This window comes from Asterias amurensis, chromosome 11 (assembly GCF_032118995.1).
Source record: "Asterias amurensis chromosome 11, ASM3211899v1".
Lineage (NCBI taxonomy): Eukaryota > Metazoa > Echinodermata > Asteroidea > Forcipulatida > Asteriidae > Asterias > Asterias amurensis.
The window spans coordinates 17,325,412-17,341,277 of NC_092658.1; the positions used below are offsets into that span (position 1 = coordinate 17,325,412).

The window sequence follows — 15,866 nt, forward strand, 5'->3', positions numbered from 1 at the left end:
TGGGTTTTTCCGTTGTTTTCTCCCGACTCCGATGATCGATTGAGCCTAAATTTTCACAGGTTTGTTATTTGATATAGAAAGGGTCCAATGGCTTTAAAGCAATACTCATTGGACCAACAGGGCCACATACACATGGTACCCTATTTTGAGGAATAAAACCCACTTCATTCACGCCCCCTTCTGAGTTTCTTTGTAGCTTGAGATTGGAATGTTTTTATTGAATTTTAAGCCGATCACAAATTTACGGTTTAAAAGGTCACTTGTCTATTATTACAATTTCCTGACGTACATGTACACATACAGTGTAATGGGGTTGAACTGCTCAAACTTAAGTGTGACACGTTTAAGGAAGACAGAATTAAATTCATTTTTTTGTCAGGCCTATTACTATTGTTTTTTTTTTATTCTAAGTTCAACTGAACATCATTCAAAAATGTCAAAAACAACAGCAGCGCCTCTTGTGGTACCTCTGTTCTCAGAAGACAACTTTCCACAGGATCTGAAGAGGTTCTCCTGAAGTAACTTTCATGTTAACTGAACTGATACAAATAACCTCTTAATTATGCAGACATACTAATTAAGTTTATTTGTTACACTGTAAATAAACAAACAACATTAGTGGCCCAGTGACATTTCTGCCCTAGCAGAGTCATTTAGCCTTTGAGAAAGACTCTGCCGGGGGCACAAATTCAGGCAACTATAACTATTTGTTGCATACTATACAATATCTTTTTGGTTGGTAAGCAATTTTACCCACTGTAGGGCACTTCTTAATCGTGAATACTTAATACAGGCACTTCAGGCATGGATTAAGGTGCATGCTGGTCAAGCTAGCGATCAAGTTTGATCGCTATCTAGACCAGCAGGTAATTACAGGCCTTATATCACTGCATTGGACCACGCTCATACAGTGGTACCAGAAATTTAATTGTATTCTCTGTACAAATATGTGTAAAGCAAAATTAAGTTTCTGCATGATTAACTTTATACACACCTACACAGACTTCAGAGTGATACAAACCCACACAGGTGTTGATGCTAGCACACTCAACTAGTCACTATGTCCTAATTAAAATTATTGTGGACGACAACTCATTCTTTAGTCAACGCTGCAAAATGTACTGTGCCAGATTTATAGGCCTATACTGTAACTGTGTGCAACAGATGGTGTTCTATTATCATGCTATGCTTGTGGCTATTTTTCCCCCCCCATTAGAATACAATGTCATTAGGGTACAAGTAGCTTTGGACTAAAATAGTGTTTTTCGGACGTGAACTTTCATTCTAATCAGCAAGCAGCCCTGATACTCCAAGAAAGCAACCAAGGGGATTGCCTCCAAGCCCCTTGGTCATTGCCTCGGTGCTCTTGATATGCTCTAGCACAGATTGACAATTTCCTCATGGGGTTACTACTGTACCAAGGAGAAAATAATTAGCTGCCCTTGCCCTTTAAAAAAACAAATTGTACAGACCTGAGGGTACACTGTTGTTTTGGTGTACACATGTAGCTTGGCAAAAATCACGTTTTTCGAAAGTGCACAGTAATATCATTTTTTTAAATGTCATTGAGTGACAAACTTATGGTGATTTTAAAAGCTTCAATCAGCAAAATCATTTAGCCTTAATCTCAAGAAACATAATCAGTCGATATTCTATGATTGCAGGAAAAAAATCTGCAAACTACGTAACTGCAGTACCCAAGAAAAAATACAATGTGTTGGTATTTACTATTTATAAAAGGAATTGGCACTTTTAGGCCTATACATCAGCCAACAACCACGCAGAACTGTGACTCAGTAATCAACAATAAAAGAAAAAAGTGCAAAATGGTTGGGGTGAGTGCACATTGTTAAAAACGCAGGAATGTGAAACCTTGTCGCTACTGGACTGTATAATATGACAACATTTCGATTGAAAATTGAACAAATTTAAACCTGTTTTTTTTCTGGGTTGTTTCCACATGTGTGTTGGTATTATTCGCAGAGCTGTATTATGTGTCAACTGTTGACAATGACAGAACAGATGCGATATAAATCACTCCAACATTTGTTAAACTTTATACTCCCAAAATGTTTTTGAAATCTGAGCATACAATGTCGAACTACATGTAAGTTACGAGGAAACCTGCTCTGATCTGCACATCACCTTTAAAAAATGATCGAAGTATTCAAGCTTTGCACAAAATGTTCATGAATAAATGCTAACCATCATTTTGAAAAAGCATTTTGGTTGAACTTGAAATCCTTTTAAACAAATTATACAAACTTTGCTGATCAACATTTCCATTTTATGCTATAAAATATACATTTTGAAAAAAATTGTTGGTGGATCTTGATCGATTGGGTAGATCTTGACCGGGTCGATATTCCCAAGGTTACAATTTTATATCTTTATTTTTTTTTTACTTTTTTGAAGCTTCAAGAACCCCGACTTGACACAAGAATCGCATTACAACAAAGGTTCCCATATTAAGGGCACCCTATGAGGAAATTAAAAATTTCAAGGGCACGAAGGCAATGCCAATGGGGGCATGAATCTAATACTGTACTAACCAATAATCCAGCTCATGTTGAATCCAGTGCGCGGAATGTTGAAGTCAGAAGAGAAGAAAATCCATATCCGGTCTGCCATGATTTCCAGTGGAGCTGGAGGTGGGTTATACAGCCCTACGTCAAACGCTGCAACCAAATTATCAAAAGTAACAGGTCCGGTACCAATCTCCACTGCATCCTTAGACTCTTCAACATCTAGGGCGTGGAATGTCAGGCGAAATTTGATGGCGTCCTTAATGCCAAGGAAAAAATAGCAGTATTGGTTGTTTGGGTAGAGACCTGGGTACCCGGGTGACGTGATGAATCCCCTCTTCTGGCCATAAAAGTAACGCTGTCCACTTATGTTGCATGAGGAACTCGCTGGACAATGATAGAGACAAGATAAATTTGTTTTTGTTTATATAGATATTTATACAAATGGTTTCCCTGGGGGGACCTCTCAGCCAAACAATCTTTTTCAGAGTTGCTATAATCTACAATCCCGTCCAGAATGCTTGGGCCACCCATTCCTAACCTTACATTAAACCGTTCCCAGTACACTTCTCACCAACAAGAAACATTCTCTCCCCAGTCCTCAAGCTCAATGTTCACTATATTAAAGCAGAAGAGAGTGCAATCAGAATCAACATTGAAAGGGGGCAGGGGGGCCCAACAAGATATGGCTGAGATTGCAGTTGACAATCGTCAATCCTCCATAAATGGTCATGGATCTTGATGAGATAACCGTCACCTTCCGATCTCCTCGTGACAGTCGCATATGTTTTGGAACCAGGGGTAAATGGGAACATTTGAGGGCAGAGATGGATCTTTTACAAAGCAGTGGACACTATTGGTAATTACTCAAAATAATTGTAAGCATAAAATCCTACTTGGTAATGAGTAAAGGGGAGCTGTTGAAAGTAAAAAACATTTTGAGAAACTGCTCCCTCTAAAGTAACGTAATTTTCAAGAAAGAAGTAATTTTACACAAACTTGATTTTCAGACCTCAGATATCCCTGTCGTGAAGGCAATTAATAAATAATAATAACACACATTTGTAATAGCGCTTAATACAAGGTAAAGCGCTAATTATACAGTACATTTTACCAAGTCACTGTTTTAAAATGAAACTTACATGGAGTCAATGTCGGTCGATCACAAGTCTCCCCTTCAAAGTCCTGTCGACACTCGCAATAGAAGGTCCCGCCATCTGGTTTATTTTCACAGTTGGCATTGTTTTGGCATGGGTTGACCTCGCACGGTGCTGCAGAAGAAAAAAAAGAGAAAGAAGGGTTTAGCTTTACAGTGTTAAACCTAATATGGAAGAATTTAGTAAGGCTAAATAAAACAAAATAACCCACTGCAAACTTATTTTACATTTCTGTGTTGCAAGTATTGTAAAATAAAAAAAATAAAAAAAAGTTAAAATTAAAAAGAAGGATGCGGCCCCCAAAAAAGGATGGGACCGGGGGGGATGGACTGTTTTTCCCCCGTTTTTTGGGGGGCCGAAAACTAAGAATTAAAAAACACCAAAAGGATGTAAAAGCCATGAAAATGAAACAAGTGTAACCCCCATGGCCCTGACCAGCAGATTTCAATTATTGTATAAGAACATTTGAAGCAAACGTTGGACCGATGCGATAATGCAATGACAAAATTTTGGGAAAAATGAGTATATAATAGTGGAAGTGTCGTGGATGAGCGGTTAAGAGCACCGCGAATTCCAACTCTAGTGCTTCTGATCAGCAGAATGTGGGTTCGAATCCCCAGCCGTGACACTTGTGTCCTTAAGCAAGACACATGTAACCATTGCTTCGTCCTTCGGATGGGACAGAAAGCCGTTGGTCCTATCTGTTGTGTAATGCATGTAAAAGAACCCAGTGCACTTTTTAAAAACGTAGCACCTTGTAAACCCTTAAAAAGTGCTAATAATTGGGTCTCAAATTCATGACTGCAATAGACTGTGCAAGTCTCGCGCGCACCGGAGCGAGGAAACTCTTAATATTCTTTAATTTTACAAAGTAACCTGACCTGCGGTCAAGTTTACGATTAAGGGAGTATCGGTTTTTCTTCGTTATTACTTTTATAAATGATGTTAATTAGTATTACATTTTTAACAACATTTAAAGTAATGGACGAAACAAAATCTCCCCAACGTAAAACTCCAAGTTTGGGACCACAATGGTCCCGGAAGTTCAAATCCATGCGAGACTTGCACAGTCTAATTACTTATCTTTCTGAAAGTTTATACGTACTCAGCGCCTTATATAAGACTGCAATATTATTTTTATTATTATTATTATTATATTTATACTATAGCGCCCATTAGTAATACTGGGTCTAACCATTTCTTTGAAGATTTCACATACAAAACGTATATCCTCAAGATACATGTCTCAACTCTTTGTGAAAAAAGATTGTATTTTGTATCAAACATTCATTTTTTTTTTACATTTCATATTTATAAGGAAAAAATTGCTTTCATTCCAGACTGCCAGGCACAAATAAAGATCCAACATGATGCTAACGTGTACTACTAGGAACTTACCATTTTAGGTCATTTAATTATATCACACAACTCTCTTAAATCTTACTCTTATTAGTCTTATTATTTCACGACAACAACTTGTGGTGAAGATAACATTGATTTGCGCCCGATCTACCCCTGCGCAAACCTTAAAATCATGGCGACGCAATAAGAATTGCGCCGTACAAAAATTGCAGCTTGCGCGAATTCCGAAAAAGGCCAATTTCAAAGATTGCTCTCCCAACAAACATTTTTCATAAAAACTGCTGGATGATCTATCCTGGTGTAATGTGTTTTCAGTAGGATAACAGGAGCACTGTTCACAATCAAATAATAAATATTTTTCAAATCATCTATCCAATTTTTAAACAATAACACTTACACTTCATGGTGTGTTGTAATTTTAAAAGTTTTGGTTTTACGTTGCGAGAGACAGTCCGCCATTAACAGTACTTATTGCATGCACGACATTGGAGCAACGTCATATGTTTTCACACCTTTCATTGGTCGGTATTTTATTGAATATTCAGAAGCTATTATCAAAACTAATATTCAATTACTACAAATTTAATTACATTTTTGTCCCAAGGCATTATGGCTACTATATTAGAATCCAGAGATATAATAAGGCATGAAAGTAAAACTTCCCACCCCCCTTGAAGCACACACATTTCATAACAATCCGTTTTCCCCCATTACAGACCAGTAAAAATGAGTAATGTTTGTTTCAGGAGATGCAAAACCAATCTATGATATTTTCTCTTTAATGTAGACTTAATATTTATTATGCTTATCGGAATTTATTACAGTATGCAGTAAATCAAAAAGAAAATTGTTGTTGTCATTTTCACTTCAAATATTTTATTTTTTTCCCCATATTGGCACACCATAAAATCCCAAATAGTAACCACCTCACGTGATTCATCTGGTGACTAAAGCAGAATGAAACTCAATCTAGCAGATAGTAATTTTGTTTTGACATTCGAGGTTGGATTTTGTTTCTTTGACTCATTTGAATGTTGGCATAATAATGCACTAGTGATTAGTACCAAAAATCAGCCATTTTATTAATGTTTGAGCATAACCAACGACAGGAAACCTTATTCTCAGCTAGTTGCGATAACGTAACCCTCCTGCCGACGCCGTCGGCAGGAGGGTTACCAGGAGGGTTACGTTATCGCAACTAATTCCCAGCATGATTATGCCCGATGAAAATACAGACCGTAATAACTTCTTTCACCGGTGCAGCTTGCATAATCTCGTGCGTGGTATACGGGAATCAAAGTTGGGGACCGAAAACATTATGAGGGTCTATTAGACCTAGTAACTGGGGCGCGGTACTCCTTTTAAAACAATTTTTGACTTCATCTGTACTCTACTACTAGTACGACGTACGACAGATGAAGTCAAAAATTGTTTTAAAAGGAGTACAGCGCCCCAGTTACTGGGTCTAAGGGTCGATAACGTATGACGCTACGACTACAACAACAATCGTAACCAAACTCACATTTAACAATTCCACTCAAATCTAAGTTCTCACCATTATCTTGTGTAGTAGTAGTATGGCATCTTTCACGTTAAAATGTATAAAGTCTTCAGGGAAAGTTTTAAATTAAAGGGACTTTCCCCGACAGCGCCCTCATCGACAGAATTGTGATAGGTAGTTGGTTAATAAAGGTACCTCCATGGTAGCCTTGCTCAAGGCAGTAGCATTATTCGCTCCGAAAAGACGCCGCTGTAAACCCACCCGTATACCCACCCTGGTCGTGGTGCGTGCGATCACACCGCTGACCCACCTGTCACACCGTACGACGACTGTGCACACAAGTCATCTGCACTCGTACCACTAACCGCATGCGGATAGTGTACGAGGGCACCGTGTCGTGCGATGTTACTCAGAGTGAATATGGGTGACAACGGCGGTCTTTTTTCGGAGTGAATAGTTCGACTGCCTTGAGCAAGGCTACTACCTCCATGGAATAATGTTCAGTTGTGTCACGTTACTTCAAAACGTAGTGTCCTATTAATTAAAATGATATTAGTGGTACAAGTTAAAGCTAATTTTTTAAGTCATCCCCAAATAAAGTTCCAAAATATTATTTGTATACATTCATTGTGTTTCCTGCACAGCGCCAAGGCATTTTTTCCCACACAGCTTTGACATGGCTTGGGCTTTTATGTCCCAGCGGTAGTTGATTGATGCCGCATTCATAAAAAACAAGAGTGATATCGATCACGTGACCCATTTCACAATAAAACACAATATTTTTTTGTTTTTATGCCTGGATTTTATTGAACCAAAACAAAATTACATTTAAGGCCCAATGCAAATATTATTTAGAAGTCGAAAATCTAAAATCTAAAATACTAGTGTTTTTCCAGCCATTGTTTATTCTTCTGGGTAATAATTCAAGAAAAACAGGCCCACAAAATGAAATTGACGCATCAAACGAGAACTTTATATATACACAATACCGAAAAATATGGCATTGTTTGTGGTTGAGCCAATTAGCATTATAGCCCGGAATGGAGTGGCCTCGTTTTGATCCCAAGGCCGACCATTAAAGGCTCTGTACACTATTGGTAATTAGGGCGTACTCCAAATACTAACTTTTCAGCATCATAAAAATTAACTTGGTAAGAGCAATGGGGAGCTGTTGATAGTATAAAACATTGTGGAAAACGGCTCGTTCTGGTAATGTAGCTTTGGGGAAAGGGGTATTTTCTCACACAAAAAATTTCAGAGACCTGAAGCCTTTTCTTGTGCATCTGAACGCACACACATAGAGCACTAAGGGTGTTTTGTCTGTTATTATCCTGCATTCATAAATACCTCAGACAGTTTCGCTATTCCTATTGGTGGAGAGCGCGTCACATGGGTGTGCATAAACCTTTTGTTAATGACCGGTAAAAAGTGTTAATTCATGGGCGTGACACGCATTTGCACAGGTTTGTTATTTGATGAGAATACTGGTATTTGACAACTACAAACATGACAAAAGTCCCAGTGCCTTTAACCACATTGAGGACGACAGATGGAATTACCCCAGTTATAAGTAGCCAATTAAAATGTAGATCATCATCCTCTTTGTTATTTCGTTTCCCTAATGCAGACATGCTGCATGAATTATTTCTGCAGTCACTTTTTACTATGACTGTGCTTCATTACGCCTCTGTGAAAAGTCAATAACATTCTATCTCCGGGTGATGTGCGTTTCTATGGTAACCAGGTAATTCCTTTGGGAGTGATGCCCTTTGACCTTGTCATTGTAGTCTAAAAACCAAAACGAGAATGGAGGGAGGGAATAATTTGTGACCCAATAATAATGACTTCTTATCTTTTACTGACGTTCACTGATGGTGCCGTTTGGGTGTGGGCAGGGGTGCGTCGCCTTTGTAAAAAAAAAAAAAAAAAAAAAAAAACGTTTTTGTTAGTTCCAAAATGGCGAGTCAGCAGACAATCAAAGTTCAGGGCCATCAAACCATGCAGGGCCTATCTGTGAAAGGGGGAGGGGAATGCCATTTCAGGGCAAATTGTGTCCGGTTTAACAAAGTGAGTTGTAGCATTGAACTATCTACAGCACTTCACAACACCATTTCGTCTTTATACGAATGTGGTGATATTTCTCATATTTTGAAACTGACTTCGGTATATCAATAAAGAAAATCTGCCGAAAAGACATGCACTTGCACGTGAACACCGTTTAAAAACTACGGTTATATTATAACAATCCAGATAGAAATTAATGAACTTGGGTGTGGCCATTGCACTATTGAGGTTAACAGAGCTACACTGCAGTAGTCTGAACTCGGGTAATTCGATATTCCGCTTGTGTGCCTACCGTCACTACGTTACTGAAAAGGCATCGAGGTTTGGGGCACACAAAAGTCAAAAAACCCCAAATCACAGGCAATAAATTATTCTTCCAAACTTTCAGGCTAATAAGAAATTTGTATCCCATCATTCTTCACAATAGTCAAGTAGTCACAATGAACGCTTATTCTACTTCAATTTTTTTTATGGAGAAATAATAAACCACAAACATAATATTTATAGGCCTAAATAAAACCCATAAAAACCATTACCATTTTCAAATTTTCATTTCGGTCTGTAAGTTTACGATACACTCACAAATCGGTTTACATTGTACACCATTAATTATAAATGAATGGCATTCAACAATATTGGCACCATGGGTGCTGTGCTGGCTGGATAACTTCCGCCATGGTTAATAAGCTGTACACCAGGGTGGCACGCCTTAAATTTACCATTGTAAAAATAATGTTGATTACAGAAGCATGAGTCGCCAGTGCACCCATTGTGTATAAAAGGTCAATAAATAAAGGAACGGCAAACTCTCACTCCTTTTGTGTTATAATACCACCTGTATATAGTGTGCTGTGGTATAGGCATACCAACGTCAGAAATGGTACAGATCGGTATGTACTCCCCTGTAATTAAAGGCCCAAAATATCAGGTTACATATTAGGCCTAGTCATGAAAAACAAGACCATCTGTTAACGCAGATATCCGTTGTTGAAGCAGAGTAGACCTTTGGTTTTTAGAACCGTTCAAAATATTTCAATCCTTAATAAAACATGAAGAGCATGTACATGGTATATAGAACTATACCGATGAACATAATTATTATATATTTTAAAGGGTGGTCGCGTTTTCGAGATATCGCCGAAAACCTTCTGGGAGGGATGATTTCCAAGCAGGAAACAGTTCACTTTTGTATCAACTTTCCCTGTACAAGATCATTTTGACCGTATTATATTATTTCGTATAATATTGTTCATTTTGAATTATTTTGATTTCTACAACACTGCAAAGGAAGCGTATTTAAAATAAACTAAAAATTGGGGGGGGGGGGGAGTAACAAGTTATTATATCTGTTTCGTAGATAGTTCGAAGTGAAAAATTTCTTGGATACTATCCAAAGCTTATGTAGGCCTACTTCTTACCACGCAAGTTTTATTGCAGTTTGAGAGTCATGTCACAGACCCTATTTGCAAGTCGTTAAAACGACTTGCAAATAGGCTAGCCGAATTGCGGAGAAAGTAAACATCGATTTATCTTTATGACTTGATCCTGATGGTCTAATTTACGATAGAATCAAAATTAATGACACGGTAATCGAACAATATTACTGACAGAACTAAAACGGAGTTTGGAGTTGGACGCGGGCTTTGCAAGACTTCATTTCAGAGTTGAAAATTGAAAACAAAAAATTATAAAGCCTACCATCAATCGTCGAGAATTATTTTGTTCTGAAATTATGTCCAAGACGGTGAAACAGCAATTCAAGACCATACACAATTATTTCGATTGCCACAAAACAAAAACCCGTGTATAAAACCTATAACAAAATAATATAGATTTTGTCTCTCTCAAAAGTGTGACTATTATTTTAATCAGATGAAGAGTAACAATGTTAGTTGTATCATGGATTGTATGGTAAGGTGAGTTTAGGATACAGTGATTTGTTAGTTTGTTAAAACAGAACCAATAATTCGCGAACCATTTCGGGAGGGATGAAAACGCAAGCTTGTTTCTACAACCCACTATTTAAAATTCCAAGGGAATAAGAACAACTCAAAATATAATTAGTTGTATCTTGTGCACAAATTTCATTGATAAACTCCTTTCATACAATGAGTGTAATATAATGACATAATTATTGTATAAACCATTTCGAATAATTGCCATTCCGTCTCTCCAAAGGTCAGCATCTGTGCTATTGTCAGCGAGCACATTATTGTTAATTGGTTTGACTTTTTATAGAAATTCTAATTCTAAATAGAACACCTTGTGTTCTGCAGAGGTACATTTGCACGAGCGGTAATAAACCATATTGTGACGACTGGCAATGTAAAAACACAGATCAATCCCATCTGTTTGCTTTCCGTTTTATTTGTTCTGTGACGGACACAATTAATGCAGAATGGGTTCATTTGTCAAATTGAATGCAAATCAGAAGCACCTACATATAGCACGACAAAAATGATATTTCATGTATTTCTATTTTGATGTCATATTTTATTTGTCAATTATTTTTTATTATTTCTTTTTCCCCTGTGTTGTCAACGCTTTTCAATAATTATTTCATTCTTAATGAAATCTTTTTTACCTAAATGATACATTTCTTTTTGTTAAAGTAGGTACACAGTGGCAGGAAACCGATTTTTTAATATTGGTTTAACCATGGAGGAATAAATTTATTCCTCCATGGTTTAACCATCGACAATCTGCAGGCTGGCGGTTTTTGTTCAAATTTGAAATTTAGCTTATTGTTGTCGTATTCTTTTGTTAAATTTACTCATCATATTGTTCCTTATGTCATAGGAGATAACTAATTTATCGTTCGTTTTTGATCCACATTTACATTTCCTAAAATATCAGATTAAACGGCGATTTTTTGTTTATCCCTAGCCGTACGAAAAAATATTACATGGTTAATTAAAAAGGCATAGAGTCTACATGTACACGGTTAATTGTAACAAGAAATACCTTGACGATTACGCAAAGCTATTATCTCAATGCACAAATGCTTCTGCTTGGAGCGAGTGGTTCGCCTCATCAACAAAGTAATTATTGGGAATTTTTGTTTTAACTATGCACGAATAGAACGATAGTAATTTGATGTACAATGTACTCCGCTTAATGTAATAATGGTGTCATATCAGATACCGTTATATAATTTATGTGTTTACCTTGTTGTTGCGTTCTAACCGACACTGCGAGCACAAATATTCCCAGAATAACTCCAAGCTTCCTAACCGCTGAATCCATCTTTGGCTTGAAGGAATATTGTCAACTCTAGGCAAGCAATAAAGCACCGACCCAAGAGGGTCAAGTTAACACAGTTTCCGAGTGGTTTAAATATCTTTTCGATGTATCTCTCTCAAAAAGATGGTGTTGTTGTTTTATCGTTATCTTCCAGTGGTATTTAAAAACACAACCAGTTCGTCTGGTGCCCTGCCGGACGCTTTCACGTCTCCTTCGTAACACGCAATGTATACCGTTGCAGTGTAAATCCAACACGTCTGGGAAACAACCACCTGTTTACGACGAATATCTGAGACCGTGACAGCACAAAATAAAATTCCACATCAGTGTTCACTCTGCTCCCACGATTCACGTCTGAACCACATAATGATTTTGTTAATACTTTATATTTCCTCGATTCGGTCAAGTCCACCTTTACAAAAGACAAATTTCCGAAATGGTCCAGTGGGCTTGTATTATTCCCATCCAATTCCAAGCCGTTGATTACGGCAGAGCTTCGGCACGCTGACGCAGTGTTAACACGGCTTTGTTGAACGCCACCGATTCACTCAACCGTAGAACCATTGAAATTCAAACTACTGACTTGAATGCTTTCTGGAAACCACCAACCGGGGGCGATAGTTAACGCCTCAGTGAATGCACACAAAACGCACTAGTAGATTTCTCACAAGGTTTATGGGCAAGTGTTTCATAAGTACGTAGTTTGATAATAAGGCTGCTCTTAAATTTTAAACACATTTATATGATAGCCCTTTCCTACCATACACCACGTTGAATGGAATCACTTTTTATTTATTTTATGTTTTACTAAAGCTATTTTTAAAATAATTTTATATGCTGGAGTATTTTTAGGCCACATTATTACTATTATTATTATTATTATTTATTATTTTTTTTTTTATTTTTTTTTATTTTTACTTTTGTTTATTTTACTCTTTTTCCCCCAAAAAGACATTCTGTGTATTTCTAGATTAACTAAACAATATTTAAAGAACTTGTTACTACATAAAGTAAGTGGTGTTTTTAAACTAAATAGTTTAGAATTAAACTGTTTGACGGCCACCTTTGAAAGTAATTTAAAATAGAAAGGGCCCCCCCCCAGCCTCCTCTTTTTGGATCCCCCCCCCCCTCCCGGGCGATCAACTGATATTTTCTACTCTGCCTATAAACAATTTTTTTCTCGTATTATACCCTCTAACATCATTAAAATAAAAGGGGGTGGGGGGGGGGGCTTTGGAATCGCGGTTGGGAGGTGGGGGGGGGGGGGTTCAAAAGTACCTTCAACTTGTACAATATCCAGATTTATTGTAATACTATTTTTTTAAAGTGATTTTAAGCGAATACGTCCTTGCTCAAAGGTTAATTGAACAACACCGAAGGAGAACGATTCGGGCTGTTGAACACTAAGTTGCATTCTTTTCAGTACAAGGTTAAAACAAACCAACCCTGACGGGGTAAAGAATATGAGGCTGAGTCAACTTTTGTCAGCCCCTAAAGTGTTAAATTTGTAAAAAATTAGGCAGCTACAAACAAAGTTCAGGGTTAAACATAACTAGGTAGAATGTTTTTGTTGTACATCGACTGTTATTTCGGTTGTTTAAAATCTTACACAACTTGTGTAAAATTTTACACAACCCCTGTTTACTATATGAACCTAGCAACTGTTGTGTAAACGGTTTACACAACTCCAGTTGTGTAGTTTTTAAACAACGGTTGTGTGATAAGTGTACACAATTATGTGTAAAAGTTTTTTAACCAAGTAGCTGTGTAAACAGTTTACACAATAATTGGGTATACTTTGTAAAATTAAATTCTACAAAATTATGTGTAAAGTACCAAATTAGCTATTATTGTGTAAACTGCTTACAGAACAATCAGTTAATTTGTTTTCACAATTATAGTTGTTCACAATGTATTACTATTTAGTTGTGGAATGCCCATTTTTAAGTAAAGTGTAGACACATAATGAGAAAATAATTCAGCAACTTGTTTTTAATAATATTTAAATTAATTTTATTGGCCAAAACTACACCAATCATACATTTATTCACCACAAATGACAATAAAACAATGTGCTGGTCACCAGCCAATATCGACCTCATGTTGACAAAATGGTCCAAGAGAGAACTTGGCCAAGGCCAAAATGCTCTGCGCAATAAGCAGGTTTTTAATATTGCTTGTTTATTCTGGGTTTTTTTATGGAACAACTGCGAATTTCAAGAGCAACACGCCGTGTCTTGTCACTTAGACAAACTGTAATTTAGTTACAAAATGACGCAAAAAGGAATACAACATGACAAACAAACTGTCCACTTTTCAAACATCCAGCTTCCCCTTGCAAATACTGTTTCGCAGTCAATTGTTCATTTTCAACTCTCCAACGAAACAAGTATTGTTCATCTACTCGGTCCATCCAGATAGTCATGTTGGTAGTTCAAGGGAGCTGGTTTTTGCTATTCTTCTTGCATTTCCAAACAGTACAAGCGTGTATACTGAACAGTGTGGCTTATAGTTCATGATTGTTCTACATCCAGCACATAATGATCTCCATAGCTTGACGTTCAGAATTCAACTAAACTGCGCCAATAAAGTATCTAAACACTTACAAATGGTCAGATATATCGGAACCTGAAATAGTATGCCAAAAAATAATTATTCATTTCTATTCACCGTTAATTTCTGCACATTTTGACACATCTTATGTTGCGCTACGATTTTGTTTGGTGGATTTATGGGCACTTGAGTGGCTTAAGGTCGAATTTCAAAAGTTGCAAAAGCCCCTATTCAAGCTACATCGTTGTATTGTGACGAGTAAGATCAGCGTTTCTTTTGCCCGCCCTTTATAAATGATTTGTTTGTCGCGTTTTGGATAAATCGGTTGCGATGAACATAAGCAATAATTGTCAGTAACCAAGCAAAGGGGTCAAAGATGGGAGGCATACAACAAAATGGGTTAAGAGCCAGAATCCCTGATTATGGTAAGACAGGGAAAGGTGTTTCAAGATAACAGGAAAGATGGCTCAACTGACCAAACAGGAAAGAGGACGGATCGTTGGTTTGATAGAAGCCGGTATGTCGATTCGAGCTGCAGCTCATCAAGTTGGAACGTCACCAGCGACGGTCAGTAAAATGGTGGAATGGCTACCAAGCTCAGGGAAATGTGGACAACCTGCCAAGGAGTGGCCGCCCGAGTGTGACTTCTGCAGCAGAAGAAAGTGAACAAGTCCAACAAGCCTGACACCACTCTCGAGGGATTGCGACGCATCCTGATCAGGAAATGGCAGGGGGATTGACCAGGGACAGATCAGATGTCTCGTTTGGAGTATGAGAAGACGACTCATTGCCGTTAAGAGTGATGGAGGACACACCAAGTATTGAGGACAGGATATCAGCAGTTTTAGAGTTAAAGATACACCTGGTCGGCATAGCCGGAAAATGCCAGAAAAAAAACCTTTTTCGCAGCGTACAAACTCACGTCTTAGAATTACATGTACTTTTGCACGTGTGTTTATCTACGCATCGAGGGGGGTCTATGTTTGATCGAGGCAATGTCTTCCTTTTCATACGTCACAAAAGGGGTAGGCGGAGTCAACCCCCAGTCACTTAATTAATTTTTTTTAACATATAAATTGTGACAAACAATTACTCAAAAAATTGTTTTATTGTTAATAAACATATACTCTTACGTTTAAAAGAAAAAAATCCTATTTCCCGGTGCCTTTAATAAAAATAAAGTCGGGTATATAGACCTTTAATACGGTAGTAAAGACGGGTCCATAGGCCTTAATAAAAAGTAAAGGTGTGTCCATAGGCCTAAAGTAAAGATGGGTCCATAAAAATAGGCCTTTAATAAATATTGAAAAGAGTTCTTTTCAATTTTGATTCAAGGCCAATATGGATGCCATAGAAAAGTTGGGTCCATATGCCTTCATGCATTCATTCATTCATTCATTAATAAAGCCGTCCTCCTGAGGTCCCAGAGATTGCTTCCCATGCGTCTCCATAGGTCTCTGT

General features: G+C 37.5%; 1 protein-coding gene across 1 annotated transcript in view; it reads right to left on the reverse strand.

Moving 5' to 3' along the window:
- The window catches only part of LOC139944303 (uncharacterized), a 61,039-nt gene extending 48,688 nt beyond the window's left edge, over positions 1–12,351 (reverse strand). Inside the window, exons 1-3 of the mRNA XM_071941295.1 lie at positions 11,777–12,351; positions 3,668–3,796; positions 2,553–2,912 (exon numbers count right to left, since the gene is read on the reverse strand). Coding sequence (XP_071797396.1) covers positions 2,553–2,912; positions 3,668–3,796; positions 11,777–11,855 — 568 coding nt within the window. The 5' untranslated portion in view covers positions 11,856–12,351. The remainder of the gene's footprint in view (positions 1–2,552; positions 2,913–3,667; positions 3,797–11,776) is intronic.
- Positions 12,352–15,866: the final 3,515 nt, after the last annotated feature.